Here is a 24,353-nt window from a genome sequence, read left to right as displayed (position 1 = left end):
TGCATATTCAGTGAAATCTAAAGATTAGCGGGTTATGAATAATTCAGTGTTTAGGCTGATGCCTGATTCATGTACTTCAAATCTGGGAGCTGGTTTTGGAGGGAAGAGGAGGCAGGATTTGGTGTTTATTTGCTGTACGTGGGGCTGTGCTCCACCGGCACCGTGTGATGCTGGGCGCCGCAGCCTTCCCGCCTGTGCCAGACCGGCCCTGCCACATGCCAGTGATGCCCTGGCCCCCAGCTCACAGACTGTCACCCAGTGCCATACCCAGCCCTACGGCTGCTCCCAGCGGCGGCAGGAGAGAGCAAGGGCTTGGGACCCCCGTCCCTGCCAGCCCAGGCAGGTGCCAGAGGCACCACGGAGCTGCAGGAGGAGCGATGGCCAGATCCAGGAGGTTGGAAGAGACGTGACCATCCCTGCTGTGGCACCGGCCCCCGCAGTCCTCAGGTGTCCTCCCTGGCCCCTTCCTGGGGAAGTCAGACTGGCACATGGGCCCCTTGGGTGCCTCCCCCGGCCCCTTGCTCCAGACCCGGCTCCTGCTGGCACCTCAGTCCCCTGCCAGGATCCGCCCCGGGCTCAGCAGGTGGGCGCAGACCTTGACAAAGGTCTTTCTGGGCAGCACTTTGCCCCTACATGAGGCAGTAAGGTGTCTGCTGAGTCGAGCCATGAGCCAGCCCAGCCATAACGTAATCCCAGCCCTTCCTCCGGCTCGCAGCCCCCCTGGCTCGGGCAGATGACAAAGCCCCGGGGCTCGGGTGTGAAGAGTCTGACGCGGTGCTGTGGAGAAACACAGCGGTCGGTGCACGTGGTGGGGACCTTTGTGCTGCTCCTGCACCAAAGAGCACTCGGTGAATTACAGGGGCTCGTCTCAGGAGCACAGACAGAACATCAAGTAACAAATACCCCACCCCACGGGAACAGGGGGAACGTGTCTGCAGGGTCACAGGAGGACTCAGCATCCACAGGGCCGTGGCAGAGAAGTGCCCTGGGTGCCTCAGGGACCCCGGATGGCCAAGGACTCAGCTCACACCTGGCCCACGGGACACTGCTGCCCTGAAGCTGACGGAGGGGACACAGAGGGGGTGTGGAGGAGCTGCCTGTGTGTGCAGTGCTCTCTGAGCATGGTGGGATTTGCAGGCAGGGCTGAGTGAGGATTCTGCTCACAAGCACACACCTGGGGCTACTGTGGGAGAGTTGCTCCTCCTGCCCTTGCTGCCTAACAAAGCAGCAGTCCTTTTTCCTCCCCTTGTTTGTGGGATTGTTCCCCTCCCCATTATGAGGGTCCCTTAGCAGTGCAGCCCCCCCACTCCCCAGTGGGATCATCCTGGGTGAAGGGAGCCAGCACATCACACCAGTGACCATAAACAAGCCCCATGCTGTGGGCTGGCTCCTCATCCACACCACAGCAAGTGGCATCAGCAAGCTGCAATCCCAGTGTTCCCCCACCCACCCTGCATTGGACAGGTGCCTTTCCCCTGCACGGTCACAGCCGTTACCCCACAAGCTCCCCCCCATCTCTCATCCCTCTCCAAACACTCTGCTTGGATGTGCCCCTTCCCCCTCCAGCCCCAGCAAAGCCTTGGCAAAAGGCACTCAGCCTCCCAGCCACCTGCTTCCACCCAGGTGCCATTGGCAGGTGCTAACCAGCCCCTGCAGAGAGGGCGTTAATCACATAAATTAGCTGGAACCGAGCTGAGCCAGTGAGCAAAGGCCTTGGTGCTGCAAGTGGGGCCAGGACTGCCCTGGGGTTCAGGTTGCTGTGCTTGTCTGTGTGTTGCTGCCATGGAGCCTCAGCTAGGTAAGGGGTTTGCCAGTGCCTGGGGGGTCTGAGCTGTGGGGCTGGGGCTCTGCTTGGGATCTGCTGGTCCCTGTGGGGCTGCAGGGATGAGGAGGGCTATGGCTGCTTGGCTCTGGGGAGCTCTGCAGTGCCTTGGGGCTGGGTGTGGGCATTAAGAGGTGCTTCTCCTCCCTCCCAGCAGCTGAAGCTGGGAGCACAGCCCAGCTCTTGGGTCTGCCAGGCCGGGGCCAGCGGCCCTCACACCCCTCCACCCTGCAAATGGTCATTGAGGCACTGCAGGCGCAGGACCAGAAGAAGGGCCTCTCTGTCGTTGCCATCAAGCGGTTCATCCTGGCCAAGTACCCTTCGGTGGACCCCATCCGCCTCAAGTACCTGCTGAAGCAGGCGCTGGAAAAGGGGCTGAGCTGCGGGGACCTGGTGCGGCCCCACAACTCCTCTGCCATAGGGGCCACTGGCAGCTTCAAGGTGAGCAGGGGGCTGCCGGCCCTGAAGCAGTGGGGCTGGGGGCTGAGGTGCTGCCTGGCCTCACTTTTACTCCTCTCTTGCCCCCAGTTAGCCCCCAAGAAGCAGCAGAAGAAGAAGCAGCCGCCGGGCAAGGCAGATCCTGATGGAGACCAAGCCCCAAAGCCAGGACGGAAAAGGACCACCAAGCCCCCCCGGGCTCCCCCAGCAGGCGCCCAGCAGCAAGGTAAAGGGCTGTGGGTGCCACCCCGGGCTGCCCTGGCCCTGTGGCGAGGCTCCTGCTTGGGCTCACCCACTGCCCCTTCTCCCACAGGTGCTGCGGAGGAGAAGCCGGCGGGAGCGAAGCAGAAGCCGAGGCTGAAGCCTGTGGGTGTGAGTAGAGCCCAGTGGTGAGGCGGGGTGGCTGGTGGGGTGGCTCATGGCGAGGCAGCAGCCTGACTGCCCTGTCCCCTCCAGGCCCAGCAGCCGGCGAAGCCCCGGAGCAATGCAGCCAAGCGCCCGCGAGCGGCCAGCCACCTCCAGGCCCCGGGCAATGGGCGTCCAGCGTCCCAGCAGGCTCTAGCCGCTGACGATGGGGGAGACAGCGACAGTGACAGCGTTGTGGGTGCTAGGGCGAGGCTACCCAAGAAGGTCCCTGCGGCAAAGAGCAAGAGGGTGCCCAAGGGGGCACAGCCAGATGTCCCCAAGGTGAAGGGGGGTCAAGGCAAGCCAAAGAAGCCCATGGTGACCCCAGGGGCTGTCCAAGGGGTGGCCAAGAGGCAGAAGGCAGCCCCAGCCAGCAAGAAGGCTTTGTAGGCGGCTTTGGGCAGCCCTGCTCCCTATGGGAGCCCAGCCCTGCTCCCAGCTGGGCCTCTGCCTTCCAGCTCTGGATTGTTTTTTGTCCTCAGGACAGGTTTTAACTCCGTGTCTACCTCCTGCTAATAAAGGTTATTAACTCACCTCATGGAAGGGTATGGCTGCTGCCCTGCCTGTCTCTGCCCCCTCACTCCTGCCTTCAGGCACCAAAATCCCCCATCCCTTGTCCCACTTGGCACAACGGTGAGCTGGTGCTGGCGGCAGCTGCCTGCCATGCCTGCTGTCAGGGAGAGGTGCCCTCTCTGCCCCTGCCTGCGGGCCACAGTGGCTTGCTTGGTGGGGCTTCCAGGCTGGGGGGCTGTGTGTGCTGGCTGGTGGTGAGCCCCAGTGATGGCCTGGGCAGGGACCCGGGGGACACAGCATGGTGGCAGCCTGGGTGCTGTGACCCTTGGGCTTGGCCAGCCCTGCAGCTGTGGGGTCGGTGTCCAGCCCTCTGCCCTCCTGGCTGCCCTTGTGCTAATGCCCGGCTGAGCTGGGATTACCGGAGTGCTGGGGCAGCAGGTCCAGGTACGTGCCGTGGGCAAGGGTCCCCAGTGCTGGGGGAACTGCCTGTGCTCTAACCAAGGTAAGAGGAAGATGGAAGTGGTTTAGGGCTCAAAAAAAAAAGTTTGGGGTGTGTGCTGTAGGCTGCAGGGCTGCTCATGTTCTTGTTATCCATCAGTGGCAGTTTTCACCTCTAAGCCTCTTGTTAGCTCATATGGATCAGCACATGAACACTTTCATTTAATAATTTCAAATGCCTGAATTTCTCTTGCTCTGCACAGAACAGAGCCCTTCTGAAGGTCAGCCTGATAATGTAAAGGGTTACAGTCCTCCTGGGCAGGAGAAAATAAGTGGAAGTAAAACTCTCTTCCTAAAGAGGATTTTGCTAATCTGCAGCTGGCCTTGCCAGTGCCCTCCAAGGCTCCTGGCCTTGCTTTGGGGCTTAAGCAAGAGCTGAGCAAACTAACTTCTCTTTAAACTTCAGCCTTGGCCACGGTTATCCATCTTTAATGGGGTTGAAACTCCTGTTCCCCAGGGACAGGGTGGGGGATGCTGCAGCAGTAACTGAGCAGAGTTCACCCAGCCCCTCCATGCTGGTTTGGCTTTGCAAAGCCCTGCTCACTGGCATGGAGATGTCCCATAAGGGAACTGGGCAGGAGCTGTGTCCTCTCAGCGGGTGCTTGGTCTGACGTACAGGGCTCGCTTGCTCTGAGAAAGGCCAAATCGTTTATTGGCTGGATTTAGCATTGCAAACAACCAGCTGGGGAGGGGTGTGTGAGGGGGGAATCTCTCTGGTGTCTGAAAGAGCAGCTTTTCCTGGAGAGGTGGAGAGAGGATTTAGCAATGTCTTGCTTAGGCCTGTGGCCTTGGCCGGTGTCGTGGCACTGAAGGCAAAAGCCTGGCGGGCTGGGAGCAGCTGCTGGGCTCCCCAGGGCTGGAGAGAACACTGGCTGGGGGGCTGGGGGGCCTGGCACAAGTGAGGCTGCCCAGCACCATGGTCCCACCAGTCTCGTGTGCAGCCCAGTGTGTGATCAGCTTGGGCACCTGGATCTTCATCCTCCTGTGGCAGCTCCTGTCCTGGCAGGAGCTGTGGTCGCTGGAGCAGGATGGGTGCAGCCTGCTCTGCAGGAGACTGGGGCTGGGGGGTGAAGTCCCATCTCCTGCAGTAACAGGGCGGGATCGGCTGCGCGTCGCGTACACGCAGAGTGTGCTGTGCACACCCACGATGTCGCGTGTCCTTCGCCGGGGCAGGGGCAGGAACTCCACTGCACAGCTTTGAGCACCTTGTTTTATTACAAAGATAGGCTTTTCCAAGAGTCTGCCACCTCCACTACACAGCAGGTAAGGGCACTACACCCACAACACGTGTCAAAGGTTAAAAACATGTTACAAAGGGCTCAGGGGTTCAAGGCAACACTAGAAACCCTCAAGCTTCTGCTCCGTTAAGTTGTTCCTTTAAAATGGTTGTAGCAACTACTTTTTCTTTTTTTGCTTTAGAAAAAAATTAAATAATAAAGCAACAGGCCCCAAGACACAGCCCAGTCACATCACCTGGAGGCAAACTACACTGCCAGCTCTCCTGTATCCTTCCCGTGTAACAACATGGGGCTTCTGCTCCATGGCCCTTTCCCGGCCTCCAGCCAAGCTCAACGTCCTCTGCTACCTCGGTCCTTCCTCCCCCCCTTCCCTGTGCTGGGCCTGCTTCTATCTCTGGCAGCTATTCACAGTTTCTAAAAGAAATTCAAGAACTTTTTGTGAAATCAATTTCAAAATAAAATGTAGCCCAGCTACATTCTTAGAGTTTCTATTCTGAAGCCACATCCTCAGCAAAGACATCGAAACCTCCACAGTGTATGTACTTTTCTGTAGTTCTCTCTAAAAAAACCCCCCAGTTCTTCCCCTTCTCCCCACGTTGCCCCCCCCCTCCCCCTCCCACCCCAGTTAACATACTGGATAAATCTATCATTTGTTTTAAAATAGATATCTATATACACAAACACAACTCTGATGGTCCCATTCCTGACAAATGTGGCGTTACTGGGAACAGTGGGATGGATGGTGGCCACCTGGCCAGGGCAGCAAGTCACCCAGGAGGTTTGTGGGACCCACGTCACCTAAAGCCCAGCCACATCCTTGCCAGCCGGGCGAGTGGTGCCGCTCCCCTCGGCCCCACCCTGCCTGCAGTGAGGTAGTAACGTCTTTCTCTGGGCTGTTTGGCAGTTTGGAAACGCTGTGGCTGGTCTGGCGCTCAGGGGCAGGGCGCCTTCGCCCGCCGGCAGCCACAGGCCTCGAGCGTGTGGCGTCAGCGCGGTCCGGCCTGCGCAGGGGCCTGGGTGCCGCCGGAGAAGACGGAGCGGCCACGGCTCCTGGGCCTGCGGAAGGAGAGCGGGACGGGGCTCTGCCCCAGCGCTGATGCTGCGGGACGGCAGTGGAATTTCTCAGCCTGAGGTGAGCTCTGTCTGCAGGGCGGGTCCCTGCCCACGGTGCCCAGGGCAGGTGTGGGACGCTTCCCATCCGTGTCTGCAGTTCAGGGTGCTGGAGCTGCGTGCTGGCCTGCGCCAGTGAGCGCACCGTGTTGCTGCGGGGATGGGCCCTGGGCCCTTTGCCTTTATGGGCCTAACCAAGGACTGGACACGCAGCAAAACTGCACGCTCTCAGCTGCTCTCAGGTGACAACCATGGTGGCTGGGTCCCAGCACGCAGAACAAGCTGCTTTAGGTGGTGGTGGTGGGGAGACGCTGGAGCGCGTGGGGCAGAGCGAGGGAAGATGCTACCTGGTGTTTCACCCTGCACATGGCTCAAGTCTGTCCTGCCAGAGGGTCATCAGCAGGGGCTGAGCCCTCACGGCATCAGCAACGCTCCCAGGGCTGAGCTGGGGCAGCACCGCAGGCGTGTGCGGGCAGCTCGGCCGGGAGCTGGAGTGTGAGGCACACATCCTGCCCTCACCCCACTGGTGACCAGCTGTGTGGCACTGCCCACATGCTGCGACTGCAGCTCGCTGGGCATGGGAACCTGGGAAGGGGCACTGCCCTTCCCACACCACCCCACGCGCTCCCTCCGGCTCCGGCAGCTCTCTCTGTTGGGGATAAAGTGCTTTCACCATGCCTTAGCTACTTGGGGAGCAACCGCTTTGTCCGAGCCCTGAGGTCCCTGTGCTGCCCAGGCCTCAGATGGAGGAGTGGTCATGTTTACATATACAGTACAAAAATTAAAAGGCACAAAAATACACAGAATGCAGCAGATAGTGAACAGCTGATAAGAGTCCCTGGTGTTGGCAAAACAAGGATGTCAGAGGGATGGTGTGGAAGGGAGCTCAGGCGTTGCTCCGATGGCCTTTGCCGTCTCTGCTCGTTACTCCCTGAGGCTACCCTTCTGCTCTGCGTCTGTTGTTCCGGCTTCTGCAGCCCCGTTGCTCATCATGAGGACCCACAAAGAGGGATGCAGCGAGCTGCTGCCCACTCAGGTGCTGCCCAGAGGGAAGTGGTGAACTGAGCTCGCCGCAAGTGTCACGTCTCCATTTCTGCCTGGCAACAGCAAATAAATTGTGGGTGCCACAGCGCAGACCAGAGGGGTTTTGAGCTGCTCGGAAAGGTGTCGTGTGGCTTCTTCTTAGGGGAGGGATCCCGTCAGCCTCAGGCCAGGCCCACCCCCACCCCAAGGCTGGTTTGAGAATGACCCGGGCAGAGGTGATGCACGGCGTGTCCACGGCTGAAAGCAGGTTCCCTACGGCGCTGTGCTGTGGGGAGGGTTGCTTCCAGGGCTGCAGGGGGCCTAGGCTTCGCTGCAGCACTCGTAGATGTTATCCTCCATGAGTGCAATCACTTGCTCAAACTTGTGCTGGAGCTGGGTGCGCTTTGTCGTGGGGTTGGCATCCAGGGCGGCCACAATCTGCAGGAGACACAGGCAGGTGGGCAGCTGAGGCCGCGCGGGCAGGGTGCCCCCCACCAGCCCTGCTGGGCCACGTTCGGGTAGAGCCCACCCTGTCCCACCACCCCTGGGCCCGCACACCCCAGCACCCTCCAGCTGCTCAAGGGCACAGCCAGGTCCCTGGGCAAAGCGGTGAGAGGGGAACACCAGGAAAAAACATGGTACCAGTAAAGCACGGGGTGCAGAGCTAGCACATGGGATGGGGGCTCAAGGAGGCATCTGGGGCCTCAGCTGGGGTGGTGAGTGGCAGGTTAATTTGGGTGGGGACTGTATTATTATGGTCTGCCTTGCTGAAAGCATCTGTGGGTCTGCACATCGGGCAGCCCCGCTCCAGCACAGCCCTACTCTGCTAGAACCAGCCAGGAATAGCTGGCCTTTGCTTCCAGCTCATTGTCAGCCAAGGGATGCGAGAGCAGGTGCCTCCGTGTGCACACCACATACGTGCGTGGGATTATGCAAAAACAACAATCCCTGTTCTGTGGGCCTGCAGGCACGTGGTTACAGCACACCAGTTGTTATTTGTTATTGCCTACACAGGTATGCTGAGTGCAGCTGAACCCCCTTACCTGGGAGCGGTATCTCTTGGCGTATTTGTAGATCTCAGCCATGGCGACGTTGGTGTTGAATTCGTTCCTGTATTTCTTTATAAAGACAGAACAAAGAGGGGAGGAATATTGACACAATGCAGCGAGGGAGTTCAAGCCCCACCAGCAGGCAGTCACTAGATTAAAAGAAGGTGTTGCCTGAGTATTTCTGTTACTGATGCAGTCGGATTTTTGACTTGCTCCTTAAAGGAAGGCACACCTTAGAGCAGGAACAGCCTCGGTCTTTCACAGCCAGACTTGGATGCCCACACCTGACAGCACCATTTACCCCTCTGCGCTCACAGCCGTTTCAAAGGCTGGGGAGGGGCAAGAGCCGGGCACAGGGGCGACAGCTGGGAACACCCGTTTGGTGGCTGAAGTGAAAATGCTGGGGGAGCCAGTTGGGTTTTGAGGAAGCTGTGGTGTTTCACTGGCAGGGCTTGGATCCGCAGCGCAGCTGCCAGCTCCTGTAGCTGGTACCAGGGATGGCATCCCGCACCCGGGCCGGCTGCCAGGGCCGGCTGCCAGCGGGCTGCCTGGGACTCGTGGCCGGCCCTGGCAGTTGGCGCCCGGGGGCCAGCTGGCCGGGGGGCTGCAGGGCTGCAGCGATCCTCTTCCAAACTTCCTGGTTCTTTGGCACCGAATTTCGCTTTCAGCTCCCAGTGGTGCCAGAGCTAGTTAGGTTCAAGCTAACTCGTGGGTGTTTACTGCAGCTCGGCAGGAACTGAAGATGCTCGGAATTAGGTCAGATGAAGTTTGTGTGTGGAAGTTTGAGGCAAAATGTCCTCTTGTTTGCTCCCTCCAGCACCTCAGCAGTAGCTGACTGTGGCCTGCCTGCCTTCCCAGCACTCCCAGACGCCTGTCGCTGGCTGGAGCAGGGCAGGGTGGGTGCTCTGCAGGGACACACACCGCCCCACACCCCGACCCGCTGTGGCCCAGCGCGCCTTACCCGCGACTCCTCGGCGAGGTGGGCGTTCATTTCCTGCTCGCTGAGGGGGGGCATGTCGTGGATCTGCTTGTAGTATCGCTGCACGATCTTCCTGTACTCGGGGATCTCCTTGGCGTACAGCAGCTTATTGGTCGGGGAGTCCTAGGGCGACATGCGGCAGTCAGGCCTGTTCTGCGCGGGGCTGCCACCCCGCCCCTGCCCTTGCACACCGACACCAGCTACGCCTTTGCTCCTCACCATACAGAGGTGGTGGGAGGGCACAGAGCAGCTGATGACAGAGGTGTGGGTTCGGGCACATCAAGGTGCTGAGGAGAGGAACCCCCCCCATCTGGCGCCAGCCCTCTGCCCATCCCCCTGTGTGAGCTGAACGCTTGTGAGCTGCAGTGCCAGGGAAGGGCATCCATGGACGGGCTTTAATTTGCAGCAAGGGCAGGCTACAAAGCAATCACGGGGTCAGGCAAGGGGGCTCACGACCAGGTGATGCGCTGCAGAGGAGTGTGGCACAACTGTGCCAGAGAAAGCACTTGTGCTCCACGGCTCTGTGTGTGGAAGCTGGTAACAAGGGAAGGGCTTCTGCGTGCGCTTACTCTGGTCTCTTGAGCAGCCAGCTCGCTTTAAGCTGAAGAACAAAGCTCCCTTACAAGCTGAACTTTGTCAGTTGAAGTGTTGCTCTTGGATTTTTTCATGTAGCTTTGATTTATTTTGCATTGGCTAACCCAGCCCGCCTGGCCTATACTGAGTGTGTGTAAAGCAATTAACAGAAAATACTGAGTTTTCTTGATTAATGTCAGCTCAGACAAAGCAGTCTTAACCTCCCAGCCACACGATCGGGCTGCAGCAGTGAAGGCATAACCCCGCCTGCACTCCTTGCAGTGAATGATTTTAACCTCCAGGCAGTCCTGCCCCGCTGATATCATTACCCCGGGAATGAACCTGGATGGCTGGCCCAGCGCTGCACCCCGAAGGGACACAGCCCCAGGCTTGGGGACACGGAGGGCAGTGAGATCCACGTGTCCCGCCGCCCTGACTCTGGCTGCGGGACGGCTCCACTGACAGGTGGAGAGGGGAGGGGGGTGTCCAGAGGAGACGGGGCTCCAGCCGCAGAGGCAGCAGCTTTGGCTGTGCTGGGCAGTAAATAAGGAAGCCTGGGGTAACTGCAATCTGCTGCTGCAATATGTAGCGTGGCTAATGCTGCAGGGGAAATGGGAAATGGGCACCAGGCTGTGGCACCAGATCCCACAGCAGTTTATTTTCAAACCCAATGACAAGGCATTGCAGGAATGTAGCCAAGTTACAGAGCCTGCTCACATTTTTTTTTCCCCCTTGGAAACACAAAAGAAACCCATGCTGCCTCTTTATAAAGTCCTTTTTAAATCTGATTTGTCTGTGTGCTGAAGGGATGGAGTCTGGCTTACTAACTGCTTGTGCGCTGTAGATACACGTCTAGTGCATCTAGTCAGAGTCTGCTCTCACATTTACAGTATCATGAGCAAAATGCTGAAACCAGGGTAAGAATCCAGCCTGGAAAACATTCAGCGATGTAGTGAGTGTAATCTGCAAGCTGATTTTTATGCTGAGGATTTATTCTTCCCACATTACTCAACAATTCCTTCACTTATGCTATTGTATTCCTGAAAAATGTTTCCATCTGCTGTCTGACTCCAGCTGACCCCTCTTCCCCTCACCCACTGCTCGACAAGGACAAATTGTAGGTGTTTTGTAACACAGGCAAAAAAAGAAGTCCCAAACCCAAACAAACAAAAAATCAAGCGCTCATTAGATCTTCCTCCAGCATTAACCTCTCCCAGTGACAGCTTCCTGCTGCTCTCAGGCTGGGAGCAGCGCCCGTCTCCCGCCCCTCTCTCCGTGGGGACCCCTCTACGTCACACCCCGCGCTGCCGCCAGCCCCTGGGGCGGGGGCGGGGGACGATTTACAGCATTTCTTCATAAAATTTATTTAAGTGGGGAAGTTTCAGATGTCAACACTGCGCCCAGCCAAGGGAACAGGGAACATGCCTCTCAGTGCCTGCAGCCGTGCCGGACAGTGCCTGGGAGCGCCGGCGGGAGAAAAGACCTGCCCGGCCCTGGCTGGTGCCCACCCAGAGCAGGAGCAGCGTCCTAGGCAGGGTGCTGGGTCTGCTGGGCTCTGGCTGTGTGCCTGGGTGGCTGAAGTGCAATGGGGACACTGCCCCTGGCGAGGAGCACCACAGGCAGGGCTCCAGCAGTGCCCACCCAGAGCGCCCCATGTGCGGCTGCATGGCACCAAGGGGACGGCCCTGGGACATCCCCACGAGTGCTCCCAGGTGCCCCACTGCTGGGGGGCTGGGTGGGGGGTGACCTCTGATGGGCCTTCCCACCGCGCTGGGCTGTGGCTGCCTGCGCAGCAGTGAGATGTCCTGTCTGGAGGGTACCTTGCCCAGCTGCAGGTCGGACAGGGAGCAGGCATCGATGAAGGCCTGGGCTATCACAGAGAGACAGGCGTCGATGTGGTCTGTCTTGTCAATGTCAAAGACGAACTGCGGGTTCTTCAGGATGTTGACCCAAAACCTCAGAGGTAGGCTGGGAAGGAAAGAAGCCAGGAACACACTGGGTAGACTCCAGAGGGAGAGGGGAGGAACGTGGGACAGGTGATGACAGACACTGAGTAACGAGGAGGAGAGTAATGAGGAGCCAGGCTCTGCTATTTAATCACATCCTGATAGCATATGGCCCTCTGCCTGGCTGGAGGGCAGGCACACTTCTTCACCCCTCACCCCAAGACATTTCCTCAGGCTGACACACGTGGCCTGGGTGGGAGACTTCACATGCAGCCTGATCCCCTGCTCCTCCAGCATCCCCCAGCTGAGCCACTGCCAGGTTTGCCTGCCTGGGGCTGCTGAACTGGCTTCGGTTTCCATCGTGACGGTGCCAGCACCTTTCCCTTCTCCCCTGACAGCAGCCACCATCAGTCTGCAGTGATGGTAAGCATCTTTTATCTGCTCTCCCATCTCCTCCTCTTACCTCACTGCACGTTTGGCCACAGCAGCTCTGGCATTTCGCTCACCCTTTGCACTGACCCTGTGAGGCACCTTTAGCTCCTTCAGTCGCTCCTCAGCAGCTGAGAACTGAAAGGCAATATTAAGCCTTTGCTCTGCTGGCAATTAAAGGCAACGAAGGGCAGGCTCAGTGGTTGGGTCTGCTGACCCAGCCAAGTTTGGGTTTAATTTTCTCAGGTTGGGCTGGAAACAGTTATTGTCCCTGGAGCCCCAGAAGCGCTGGGCCTCTCCTTGATGCTCCCTTCAAGCTCCCTGCTCTCCTCGGTTAAATCTTCTGGTTCGTCCCCTGCTCTGTTTCCCCCTTCACTTTAGCTGCCCCATGCTGCTGCTGCTCACCAGTCCCCTCAGCACTGCTCCCAGCTGGTCCCCAGCACCGTGGTGCCTGCCAGCACGCTGCTGTCACAGCACCAGCTCTGGAGTCCTGTGAATACCCTGGAGCCTCAGCTTGGTTACAGAGATAAGTCAGGAGAAGTGCCCCCAAGGGCTGAAAAGCCAGAGAACAAATGAAAAAGAGCCAAACACGCCGTTTTAGCAATCTCCATGATGTTTTAAGACCTGACGTGCTTTTAGACTCTGTCTCAGGTCTCTGGTGCTTGGAGCTAATGCCAGTGATGTCTCCCATCATCCTGTCCCTCTTGTTTCTCCTTTAACTGCTTGTATTAGTGTGCCAGCTTGCTCTGCCTCTATCTGCCTACACCTCCTCTTCTAGCTCCCCTGAGCCCTGTGTCTGCTCAGAGCAATCTAAGCCTGTGCTTGGCCCCATCTTTCACCACCCCCTCCACCACCCCTCCTGTTTTCCAACTCCCTCTTCTACTTTTAGCAACCTTTGCAGCTGCTTCTCCTGAGCAATGGATGGATGGATGGAAGGAAGGAAGGAGGGAGGGAAGGAGGGAAGGAAAGAAGATATTTCCTCTTCCAAACCTGTTGGTCTTCCAGATGTGCATAGTGTCAGGGTCTGTGATCCCTCTTTTCTCTGCTTGCTCTTCTAGGAAGTCAAAGAAATACTTGATGGCCACGGGCGGTTTATCATCCCGGATACTGAGAATGGCTTTGAACAAGTCGTCCAGGAACTTCTGCAGCGTGCCCTGCGGGACAAGCACACCCCATGGGAGCTGGGGAGGCAGCACCCCAGCCCAGGAAAGCAGCACCAGGGGCTGTGGCTGCTGCGCACAAAGGGAAACCCTTTGCTGCCAGTTGGATAAATTAGAAGAGAAAGGGGATGATGAAGCAGGGAGGGAAAGGTTTGTTTGTGCATAGCAAGATAATTAGCTTGCATTTGGGTTTAATTTCTTTTGGCACTGAGATTTTCTTTCTTACTGCTCAGATCTCACATCTGTGAGTGTTCTGCACAGTAAATACAAAGAAGACCAGAGACTGCTGGCCATTCTTGTGATCTCTGCTCCAGTGAGGCATCATGCTGGGATTAAAGATGGGCTGGGAGCCCAACTGCTGGAGTGAGCACTCACAGAGTGTGGGGAAGTTCCAATCTGAATTGGGGTCACACAGACATTCCCCCTGCTCCCAGAGCCGAGCATCTCCCCCTCCTTTCCCAGCAGGATCTCTCACTGGGGTTCAGGTCTAAACTGTGCATCACAAGCCATGTGCACAGACCCCAGACCCAACCAGGGCTGCTCAGAGGGTGAGCTGGAAAGCTGGTGGGAGCCCAAGGAGCCCATGGTGCCCAGCAGCCTCACTGAACACGCTACAGCTGGCCAGGACAGAAGGGTCCCAGCGTCTGTTGAGCGCAACCAGCCCCGCAGTGCTGCTTCCCGAGAGGGCTTCTCGCTCCAGAGCACAAACAGCAACCCCACCTGCTGCAACCAAGGGTGTCCCAGCTCCTACCTTCGTGGAGAGCAGCCTGGTCAGGTAGATCTCTGGCAGCACCTTCTTCCTATGGCTCTGTCTGTGGGACTTCTTGTGTTCCACTGACTCATCGGTTGGGAGAACCTGGTCAATACAAAACACATGTTCAGAGCGCTCCCCTCCGGAGGTGTCACACTGAATTTCCCTTTCAGTATAGAATTTCAGCTGTATATAAAACTGAATTAAAAAGCAGTCACTGTGTTATAAATCCACCCTTATATGGCTTGAAAAGTGGCTCATAATATGCAGTTTTTCTGACATTTGTTTCTCTTGTGCCCTTTATTGCCTCTCTCAAGCCAGGCAGAGAAAATTAAACGATCCATCTCACTCTGCAGGCTGCTCTGCTCCCCCTCCCCAGCCCCGTGCAGTGCTCCCGTGCGGCTGCAGTCTGGGCAAGGCTCTGTGCAAGCCAGCTCTCTTGCATCTGAAGTGCAGGATCACTCAGCCATATCCCTACCCTGCCTTTACAAACCCAGAAATAAATATTCCACCAGTGGGGTCAGGTAATCACTGCTCTGCAATGACTGAGCAGCCATTTAAGTCCCTCCTGGCATTCTCACACGCGTGCACACTCGGGTTCCATCCCTGCACACATCACCATGTGTCTGTATTCTAGCTGAGCATGGAAACTTTAGCAGAGAAAACAATAATCAGGCTATGAAGTATTGTTGTCCATCTTTTCCATAACAGCCTGTAAGTGTTCAGCACTTGGTACTTTCACAGAACAAATCCCTCTCTGCAGCCCTGGGAAGCAGGTGGCACACCAGGAGCTGCTGGTAGGGGACCTGACCAAGGCTGTGTGGGTGCTGCACTGTGCGCTCAAGCTCTCTGACTGCTGGTAGCTGGATCAGGCACAACAATTACTTTCCCATCCTGCTCATTTTTTATGACATCCCATAGTACTAAAGCTTGGCTGCAGATAACCTTCCTGAGCCTCTCTGAGCCCCTCTGAAGGATACTAAGGAGCCCTGACCCAGCTTCTTCATCACAGCTGACATCCCAGCCCACAGTGATGAATGAAGTTACTGTCAGTGAGGCTGAGGAGGCTTTCTCCTCCTTCATCACACGTGCTGAGAAAACAGGAACAGAGACTGAAGCACAGGAGAGACAAGGAATCAAATGAGTCACCTCTTTGCTCCCAGTGTTCTCCAGGACAACCTGGCCCCACTGCCTGGTGGAGGGGGTTCCCCAGCCCAGGCCCTGCCTGCCCCAGTGCTGTGGGGCCAGCTGCTGCCCCAGACAACCTGACCCGGTCCCTCTGCAGGGACAGAAGCAACAGCTTCTGCTGCCTGCTGCTGGGCAGCCATCGCAACGGTGTGACGTGTCGAGATACGCGGAGCATTAGAAGGGCACCCGATGGCTCTGCTCCCCCACAGAAGGTCCCTGGTGTGGAAGGACGGGGGGGCAGCCCCCTGGCCCTCCCTGGCCAGCCACCAGCCTCCACACCTGGGCGCAGGGTACTTACCAAGTGGAAGTACTTTTCGGTGTCCAAATCCTTCACTGTGAAGCAGAAGAGAAAGACAGAGCAGCTGTCAGGGGACGCAGACCCAAACCCGCCTCTGCAGACAGTCTCCACATGTGGAGGGGTTCTGCTTTCCCAGGAGCCCAGCACTGGGCTGGCATTCCCACCCCAAGCAACCCCCGTGGTTGTCCAATGACCCCATCTGGAGCCTTCCAGGGTGCCTGGCAAGGACCCTGGGAAGGACTTTAAGGAGCTCCTGAACGATGCCCAGCTTTGCTCAAAGTGCCACTACAAAGGGGTGACCTATAAATGCTGCTAATATCCAGGGCAGGGCGCTGGCAGCAGCTCTCAGCATCCCCGGCCAGAGACACCCTCTAAAAACACGAGTGCTGCTGCCCAGGAAGAGGTGAGACGTTACCTCTGCTCAGCGTGGTGTCTTTCTTGTCTGACAGACTCATGGCCAGCGACGCCCCTTCGGGGATCTGCGGAGGAACAGAAGAGCAGAATCAGTGCTGGGGCCATCACGGTGCCTCGCAGGGAGCCAGCAGGGCCCCTGGAGATCCCAGGAGCTGGGGGATGCTGGTGCCGTCACCGGGAGAGGTGCCCAGGCACAGCCCAGCCCCTTGGGGCACGTTCAGCTCTCAGCACAGGGGCCCTGTGCCAGCCATGGGCTGTGTGGCACGGCCCTCACACCAGTAACAACATTAATCAGTACTCAGCTCTCCGTTTCTGATTTTCCACACGCTGCTACAGACCAGTGAGGATTGTGCTCCCAGGCATGCCAGGGAATATGGAAATTATATAAGAATTTCTGGTTTCATTTAATTTTAAAAGGAAAAACGGTCAAGAAAACAATTAGATTTGCCCCATTTCCCCAGAGCTTTGGCCTCTGCTCCTCCATGGCATCCCTCGCCCCGGCTCCCAGGGCGGGCAGCGGCACTTGTGCCAGTGATTTCAGCAGGAGCACGGATCAAGAGCAGAGTGATACTAATCAGCCAAGCTGGTGGCCGTTGGGAATAGGAGGGTTTTTTCCTCCTCTTTCTGTTGTCAGTAATAACTTGTTTTGCATGAAGAGTGTTTAATTAGTTTCAGTGTGTTGCAATATTAACGAGCTGCTCGCCAGGGCAGATGTCTATTCCCCGGAAGCTCTCACGGAGCTATGGCAACCTCCCTGCTTGCTCCCGATAATCCTCTTTTTGGAGGGGGAACCGCAGCTCGCCCCTGAGGCCCGGCAGGCTCTGAGGGAGCAAAGCTTCCCCGCAGCACTGCCACGTTTACCTTGTAATGTGCTAATGTGTTGAGCTTCTTCCTGCCGTCCTCCACCACCGAGGTGTCATCGAGGTCCCGGAGGATGTAGCTGTCGGTGCTGGTGGCAAACCACTCTGAACACAGGGAAGGGAGAAGTGAGACACCAGCCAAGCAGGCACGTGCAGCGTGGTGCCCAGGGGCTGCACAGCCCTGAGGCCTCTGGGGCTCCGTGAACCCCGAGCAGACGTTTACCAATGGCCTCCAGGGTTGGCCCCTGGAGCAGGGAGTTCCAGACTAGACCTGCCGTGGATGCTGGGGTGTTTTAGAGGGAACCTGTTCTGGAGTTAAGGCTTTAAACGGTCCAAGACCAACAACCCTCTGCTCCACCTGGGCGTACCTAAAGCTTTTTTCCAGTTATTGCCTGCTTATTGCTGCCCACCAGTATCAGGTCCCATGGCTCATTCCTAAAGACCATCCTCAGGAAAAGGCTGACCTGACGTCTGCCCTCTTCCCAGTGCTGCCTCACCCACTGCCCCAGACAGACACCAAGAGCTGCCATGAACATCAGGTGCTCGCTTTGCTTTTGAGGGCTGGCTGATCCCACGCATCTGGTCCTTACCGAGGTCAACGTCTTCCACCCTTGGCCACTGGGAGTAGGGGACGTTCTTGCAGAAGGCCTCCAGAATCTTTTCCTTCACTTGGCTCAGCGTGTCTGTGTCCATGGCCCTGACGCTCAGTGAGTCCATCCCACAGCCTTGGAAGGAGACGTTGAGGTTCTGTGGGCAGAGGCTGAGTTAGGGGTGACCTGCCCAGCTCTGCTGGCTCCCAAGGACATGGGGAGGCTCTCGCTGGTGTGCTCCAGGCCCCATGTGCTGGCAATCAGGCTGAACAAATGCATCATCTACGCTTTTCCACTGGTGAGAGGCACTGATTTATAGCTCCCAGAGGCTGAAGGCCCCTGTTTGTTAACGGAGCCAGGAGGACACAGGGAGTGACACTGCGACCTCGCACCGCCCTGCTAATGGGCATTACCCCCGACGCGCAGAGACCACCTTGGGGGCAGGAGGAAAGGTCAGCCCCCACAACCAGTCATGTCCTCAGCTGCAGGGCTGACCGGTGACTAATGGGACTGCAGAGGCTCCCTGCTCTGCCTCTCCCCGAGGCGACTGGCCTAGCTCACACTGCAGGCTGGGTCTGCGGCAACACAGGGGTAATACCACCAGCACCACCCGACCACCTGCTTGAGAACACCCTCAACAGCGGGACGAGTGGCTGCAAGGGGCCACAGATGCCAGCTGGGACCTTGGGGGTGCCCGGGGCCACTGTGGTCACAGCAGAAAGCTGCTCAACAAGTGACTCTCCCTATAAAAACTCCTCTCCTTTTCTTGTGAGGCACAGCTCTGCCCCGGGACAGCCACAGCTCTGCCTCTGCTTGCAGCCAACATGCCTTGGAGCGCCCGAAGGCCAGGCCAGGCTGTGCCTCCATCCATTGGGAATGCAGTCCAGAGGCCGTCTCACTGCCCAGAGCTGCCTCTCAGAAGGACACTGGGTGGACCTGCGACGTGCAGCCAGGCTTTGCACAGCAAATACTGCTGCTAAGTGCCAGGACACAGACCCAGAAGCCTTGACCACAGTGTGAACGCACGGATGAAGCCCAGTTTTCTCCACAGCACCAAACAAAGACCTTTTTTCATGCTGCATACCGTGCAGGTGTTTTTAAAGCAGAGGTTCAGTTACCAGCAGTGCGGGGAAGTGCCGGTGAGCTGGCACTAAGGTTGCACTGCTCTCCTTCCTCCACCACACCCCGTGTACTTCTGTTTCTCTTCTAAATAAAGTCGGAAGCAATCACACTTCCCCTGCTCAGACTCATGAAGTTGCCATTTCTGCCAAGAAAGCCAATACCTTGCACCCTGCTGCTAACCCCCTCTGGCTCTGTGTGGAAATTCACAGGTCAATTGGTGACAGGAATCTGCAGAGGGTGCGGAGCTCCAACCTGCTCTGCATCAGTGATGTGCATCTGGGGTAACCCACTGCCTTGAGTGATGATGCTCCAGATTTATGCCAGGTAATTGAAAGCTGGATGTGACCCAGGCTCTGGAAAGTCATCTGCTGGATTCTGTGTCAGGCACAGGGGGGACCCTCACACACACAGCCCTGTCTGCCCTCTTCCCTCCAGAGGCATTTTGCTGGACTGCTCCTGCAGCGCTGGGGAACAGCCCTCACCACGGGACACTGCCCAGCCAGCACCTTCCTGCTGCTGGTGAAGATGCTCTTTTGACCACAAGCCTGTTGCTTTAACTCTCTGAACAAGGCAGAACAAATTCTCTTGCCTCTCTCAACCCCTAATCTGAGGTCTCAGTGACCCACCAAGGGACAGCCCCTGGCACCTGCAGTCGCTGTGAGCCCTGCTCTGTGGTCATGTGCTTAGGCAGTGGTAAGGGCTGTGACTAACGTGGTTATTGCACCCACCCAGGTACAAAATTGGCCACTTGCAGCACCGCCCTGCGAGGGGACCCATTTGCCAGGCCCCTGGGGTGCAGGTACTCACCCTTGGCTTGGCCTCGATGTTCTCCCTCAGGAGCCACTCCTCGTTGAGCGTGTACCTGGCTTTCCCTGTGATGGCATCGATGGAGCCTTTGTTAATTTGCTGTTTGATGGCGCAGATCAAGAGGAAGAAGGGCTCTCCAACTGTCTCCTGGGGAAGGAAAGAAGGCCAAGTAAGCAAACCGGACCCGGTGGCTGTACCTCCTTCCAGCAGCGTGGTGGGATGGGCTGTGTAGGGGCCCTGATGCTGCCTCTGCAAACTGGGGAACGGGACTGTCCACACCAGGCACTGCGAACCCCCGGGGCGCTCAGCACTGTCGCCCACCCAGCTCCCACCAACATCTCTCTGAGGCTGCTCAGTAGTGTTCAGACTTGTGGCAATGTGACAGCACAGACGGGAAGAGGACATAACAGCCGACAACAGCCGCAGGCGACTTTCGGGGGGGTGAGCTGTGATTGTCAGCACCAACATTCCCCATCCAGCCCCCGTGGGGCTGTGCCTTGCCACCAGCGGGCCGTGCCAGCGATGCTGCCCGGCGGGCAGAGTGCGGGGTACAGCTCTGGGGGTGGGGGCACGCGTGGAGCGGTGGGGGGACGGGCACGTGTCACGCTTGGCAAACACAAACGTGCATTCATTTACATGTGAAACTGCACGAGAACATCAGGGAGAATCTGGCACAGCAGAGATGTTTCTTGCAATCTGACAGGGTGTGTACTGCGCTCAGCACAAGGCTGCTGTGCACAAAAATCCAGGTCTGAAGAGATACGTGAGCGCCCAGGCTTTTTCACAAAGGTACCAGCTGAGAAACCCTTTGCACAGCATGGTTTGCTGTTGAAATCCATGAAGTGAGCCCACTGCATGTGCCTGTGGCTCTGGGAACCAGTATTCATGCTTCTCATACCACAACAGCGCCCTGATCGCAGCAAAACAGCAAGGATCAGGGTCAACAAGCTGTTCCCATGCAACAGCAAGCAAACACCATTTAACTCCTTGCACGCATCAAACCATCTTACAGGGCAGAGGTGGACTGTGACGCTGCTGCAGTGAAAACAAAAGAACACATAACAGGGACCAGCTATTGCGGTTCAGCCAGACTCCTGATCTGCTCCTGTCTGCTACGCTGATGTGCAAGTAAAACACTAGACACTTTCTTAAGAAACTTTCCAGTACTGGAGTACATCCCATTCTCCCCAGCGCTCATGTGCAACTTCCTTCCAACCAGGCAAGTGCCAATTATGGCACATTTATGTACTCTGTGAGCATCACACACGCCCCACACAAACATCCCTGCCATCTGAGATCTTACTCGAGACAACAGATAGTGAATGATTTGGTATTTCTCAGCTAGGAGCTGCTAAATCCTGTTCAATCTGCTTCTTAATTAAGACTTGGTGATTCTTTTATTCTAATTGCCCTGTAATTGCTAAAGCAATTAGCTTTATGTCGGTTCTGATTGGGCTGCGCTCAGCGCTATCCGGTGCGAGGCTGCGGCGGGGCTGTAGGTGGGCACGCACCATCTGCGCCAGCCCCGCAGCCGCTTGGTGTGCCCAGGGCAGCTTCTTTCTGAGCACAGGGAAGCTCCTTGGGCTTCTGCCCAGGTTTAATGACTTCCTGCAGCGCTCCCGCTGAGCACGCAGCACGAAAGGGGCTCACAGCAGCAGGGCTGAGGGTGACAGCGACACGGAGACACGGCCGGGCTGCCGTTCCTGCTCTCCCTGCCAGTGACCCGAGGAGCACGGCCACGCTGACCCGACACAGATCCCGATGATGCCATGGCCAGGAACACCCTTTATGTCACACTGTTTATGTCCCTGCACGCAGCAGGGACGAACCCCAGGCTAAATTCAGCGCCGGGTTTTGGAGCCTGCCCCGTCCCTGCCGTGGGAAGCTCTGGGCCTGGCTCTGGCCGCAGCGGCGCGAGGGGCTGCCAACAGCTACGCGGCCGCCTCCAAAAACATCAGGGAAGCGCGAGTCCTGCTGATACAGGAGCTTCTTCGTGGCCTGGAAAGGGCGCAGGCAGCACGGGTCAAGGCTGAGCGAGTGGCACCTTCCCACGCAGGCAGAGCCCCGCGCCGTGGAGCTGTGTGCGCCTCGGGCCTGCTGCAGTGTCAGCCTGGGACTGGCGGCACGGCGAGGGCCGCCAGCGCTCCGCCGGCATGGTGCTATTTCTGTTTGGCTTCTTGGCTCTCAGGCTCAGGAACCGCGGGATGTTATGGAAATCTGCAAAAGCGCTAATCAGACAGCAAATTTCAAAGAGGGGAAAGGAGGGCTGGCAGGCAGGGACCAGAGATAAAATGGCAAACTTGGAAACCTCGAGCATTGTTCGGAAAACTCATCTGGAAATGAATCAAAACTGTCTCTGGACTTGGCTAGTTGGGAGAAAGGAAGTTTAACTAGAAGAGATCAGTGCTGATTCAGGATAAAAAATACTTAAAAAAAACACAGTCTGGGGCCTTTTTTCCTCCTATTGTGAATGTATTTTAATGAGACTTCATTTTCATTTTTGACTGAGCTGTTAGGGGCTCTTAAAGCTACCCAGGGCACTGAAATAACTTTGTGGTAATGGGAAGCACAGTTCAGGCTGGCATTACTTGAACTGCTTCACGCACGAGGAGCGTGGGAGGGCTGGGGTTTTATATGCCTGGGAAAAAAAAGTCTTAGAGCACAGACTGGATTCACATGTTGCTGCCCTATTAACAAGGCTGACAAGTCATTAGAGATGTCCTCTCAGGAACACGTTACAGCCATTTCCAACATGTCTGGGAGAGGCTGGGGTAGGAACAGCACAGAAAACAGCTGCTCATCCCAAATGCCCACTAATTCTGGGGTGATTATCTGTTTGCATTCTGTGAAGAACCAAACTGCTGCTCCATCCCACCTGCAGGACTTTGGGAAGCTTGGACCCAGACCAAAAAGCTGAATTCCAGGACCCAAATTTTCCTTCAGCTCCCCCTCCTCTGATCCTGTCAGGAGCCAGGCACGATGGTACCATGTAGCTCTCAGGGAAGGCTTTTTCCCCAGCATTTCCCACCAAAGCTGCAGTAGAAAGTAGAGACGTGGGGTGTTTTATCTACGATTCCCACTCAGCTCTGCAGGCACAGGGGTATGTCTGCATTGAGGGTGCAAACGCTTCCTCTGAGCCGAGCCCCACGCAGGGAGCCTCCTGCTAGTCCTTCCCCCACCGGCACTGCACCACGGCTCCCCACCGGCACGGTGACTCCAGTGCCTTCAGGTGCCCTCCACATGCTCAGACCACTGGTGACTGTGGCGGGTGACGCCTTCCCAGTTGAAGACAGCTCCTTCAAATCACTGTCCCACAGAACACAAACGGACGGACTGTGAGGCAGGGCAGTAACAGGAAACAAATGTTCTGAGCATGTAGCGTTGACTTACAAGGGAAAATACAAGCACTTGGAACTTTTCCACTGCACCACGGCGGGGACTTCGCAGCAGCTGCTTCGAATAGACCTTGTGATGAATGGGGATAAGGCAGGAATGAAAACCAGACCCACCGTCACACGCCTGACAGAGCAGAGCTACAGGCAGCCTTCTCTCTTAACCAAGAAATGCCTCTCCGAAGGCAACAGAGTTTGATCCAGAGCAACCAAGGCACATGGGAGGCATTTGCCTATCAGCTAGTGTTTAAATCACAGCCCCGGGCTGGAACCAGCCCGTGCGTGAGGCGGTGCTGTCTGCCTGCAGCAGCTCCGTGCTCGTCTGCGCAGTGGGAGGGTCCCAGCTCTGCCGACACAAAGCGAGACCCGGCCACCCCTCTGACCAGCTGAGCTCCTATCTGCTGGGACAGGCAAAGGGCCTCTCCAGTCGTTCCTGACTGACCAACTCTCTTCCTCCTCTGCACTTCAGCAGGCAGCATGGTTTCTCCTCTGACTGGGTCCCCCACCTTCACTGTGGAGCACATATGATGTGGAAGTCCCCTGGACATCAACTCTTCATTGTGCCCTAGTGTGGGAAGTGTTTGCTTTCCAGAAACAGGAACAGGCTGTGGTAGGAAGCACGGGATGGTCTTCGCTGCCCCAGCTTCAGGCTGAGCACGTGAGGCAAGGAGGGGACAGCAAGCCCAGCACGCAACGTCAACCGTGCTGAGGACCCATCCCCAGGCGAATGGAAATGCAGGTTCAGCTGGTGGCCTGTCAGCTCTGCAGAGGGTCACTGCCAGCCTGTACACCTGCCCCTGTCCAGCCCTGACCTTCCTCCTCCCTCTGTGGGGTGGGCCAGGGCCACAAGGCCCAGGAAAGCCATCCCATGGCTCCCACCAGCACTGTTCACACACCCCCAGCCACCGGACGGCCTCCGGACCTGCCACAGACCTCAGACAAGCCTGCGGTGATGGGCACCTCCCCTGGCACCCCCAGGAAGGGCAGCACTGGGATGTCCTCACATTAATCAACTATGTGATGTGCCTGACTCTTCCAGCCTGTGTGGTAAGACTCCACTTTCTTTCCTCTTTTTCTTGTTTTTCCCCTGAGAAGCCATTCTTGCACAATGTCCATTTTTAGCACAAACTGGAGTTGGATCAGATGCCTCACATGTGGTCTCCACTCTCCAAAAGGAGAGATCAGCATTTTTTTCTCCTCCAATGGTTTAACTACAGGCACAGAAACTGAAGATTAAAAAAAAAAAAGAGAAAATCGCTAATTCACCCTTTTCTGGTCTCCCAGGCTGGATGGTTGTGCTGCATCGGCACAGCCATCCTCATCTGCTCCTCTAACTTTTCTTTCATTATGCTGGCTAATTATGTGAGCTGAAATGAAAGATTATGAACTACAAAGCCACGGGTTTTAGGACAAGGAGCGATCATCAGCTGGGATTAGAAGACATTACGGTATGTATGAGGACAATACAGTATTGCTTCTGTGGCTATAGCAAACACTTTGGGAACAGAGATTTTTCAAAGGCTTTTTCAAGGCTCTCCCCTGTGAGTAGAATGGGGTGTCCTCCAATTAACTGCCATGGAATCAATTAAGTTATTGCTCAATTCTTCTGGGAAATTCCAACCAGAATTGGCAAATGCTGGAGATAAAGCACTGAGCAGATGGACTGCTGATGTGCTCTGAGATGCCAAATATATTCCTTCTCCTCACCGTCGGAAGACAGTCAGGCTTCTGGGACAGACAGCCCACCT

At 56.8% G+C, this 24,353-nt stretch overlaps 2 protein-coding genes across 2 annotated transcripts in view; one reads left to right on the top strand and one right to left on the bottom strand.

Annotated features, from left to right (window-relative positions):
• Nucleotides 1–1,782: 1,782 nt before the first annotated feature.
• H1-8 (H1.8 linker histone) lies at nt 1,783–3,055 on the top strand (the record flags this gene model as incomplete). The annotated part of the gene is made up of 5 exons (XM_084269539.1): nt 1,783–1,798; nt 2,019–2,263; nt 2,351–2,486; nt 2,574–2,632; nt 2,717–3,055. 5 exons carry the CDS (start codon nt 1,783–1,785, stop codon nt 3,053–3,055), a joined length of 795 nt encoding a protein of 264 aa, XP_084125665.1.
• A 2,538-nt stretch (nt 3,056–5,593) lies between these two features.
• The window catches only part of PLXND1 (plexin D1), a gene marked incomplete at its 5' end in the record, with an annotated part of 76,903 nt that continues 58,143 nt past the window's right edge, over nt 5,594–24,353 (bottom strand). Inside the window, 11 exons of the mRNA XM_084269538.1 lie at nt 5,594–7,485; nt 8,091–8,165; nt 9,058–9,198; nt 11,469–11,616; nt 13,014–13,177; nt 13,935–14,039; nt 15,421–15,455; nt 15,836–15,899; nt 16,696–16,799; nt 17,285–17,441; nt 19,214–19,360. Coding sequence (XP_084125664.1) covers nt 7,369–7,485; nt 8,091–8,165; nt 9,058–9,198; nt 11,469–11,616; nt 13,014–13,177; nt 13,935–14,039; nt 15,421–15,455; nt 15,836–15,899; nt 16,696–16,799; nt 17,285–17,441; nt 19,214–19,360 — 1,257 coding nt within the window. The 3' untranslated portion in view covers nt 5,594–7,368. The remainder of the gene's footprint in view (nt 7,486–8,090; nt 8,166–9,057; nt 9,199–11,468; nt 11,617–13,013; nt 13,178–13,934; nt 14,040–15,420; nt 15,456–15,835; nt 15,900–16,695; nt 16,800–17,284; nt 17,442–19,213; nt 19,361–24,353) is intronic.

This window comes from Gallinula chloropus (assembly GCF_964237585.1).
Source record: "Gallinula chloropus genome assembly, chromosome: 12".
Lineage (NCBI taxonomy): Eukaryota > Metazoa > Chordata > Aves > Gruiformes > Rallidae > Gallinula > Gallinula chloropus.
This window is presented reverse-complemented; position numbering and strand designations above follow the sequence as displayed.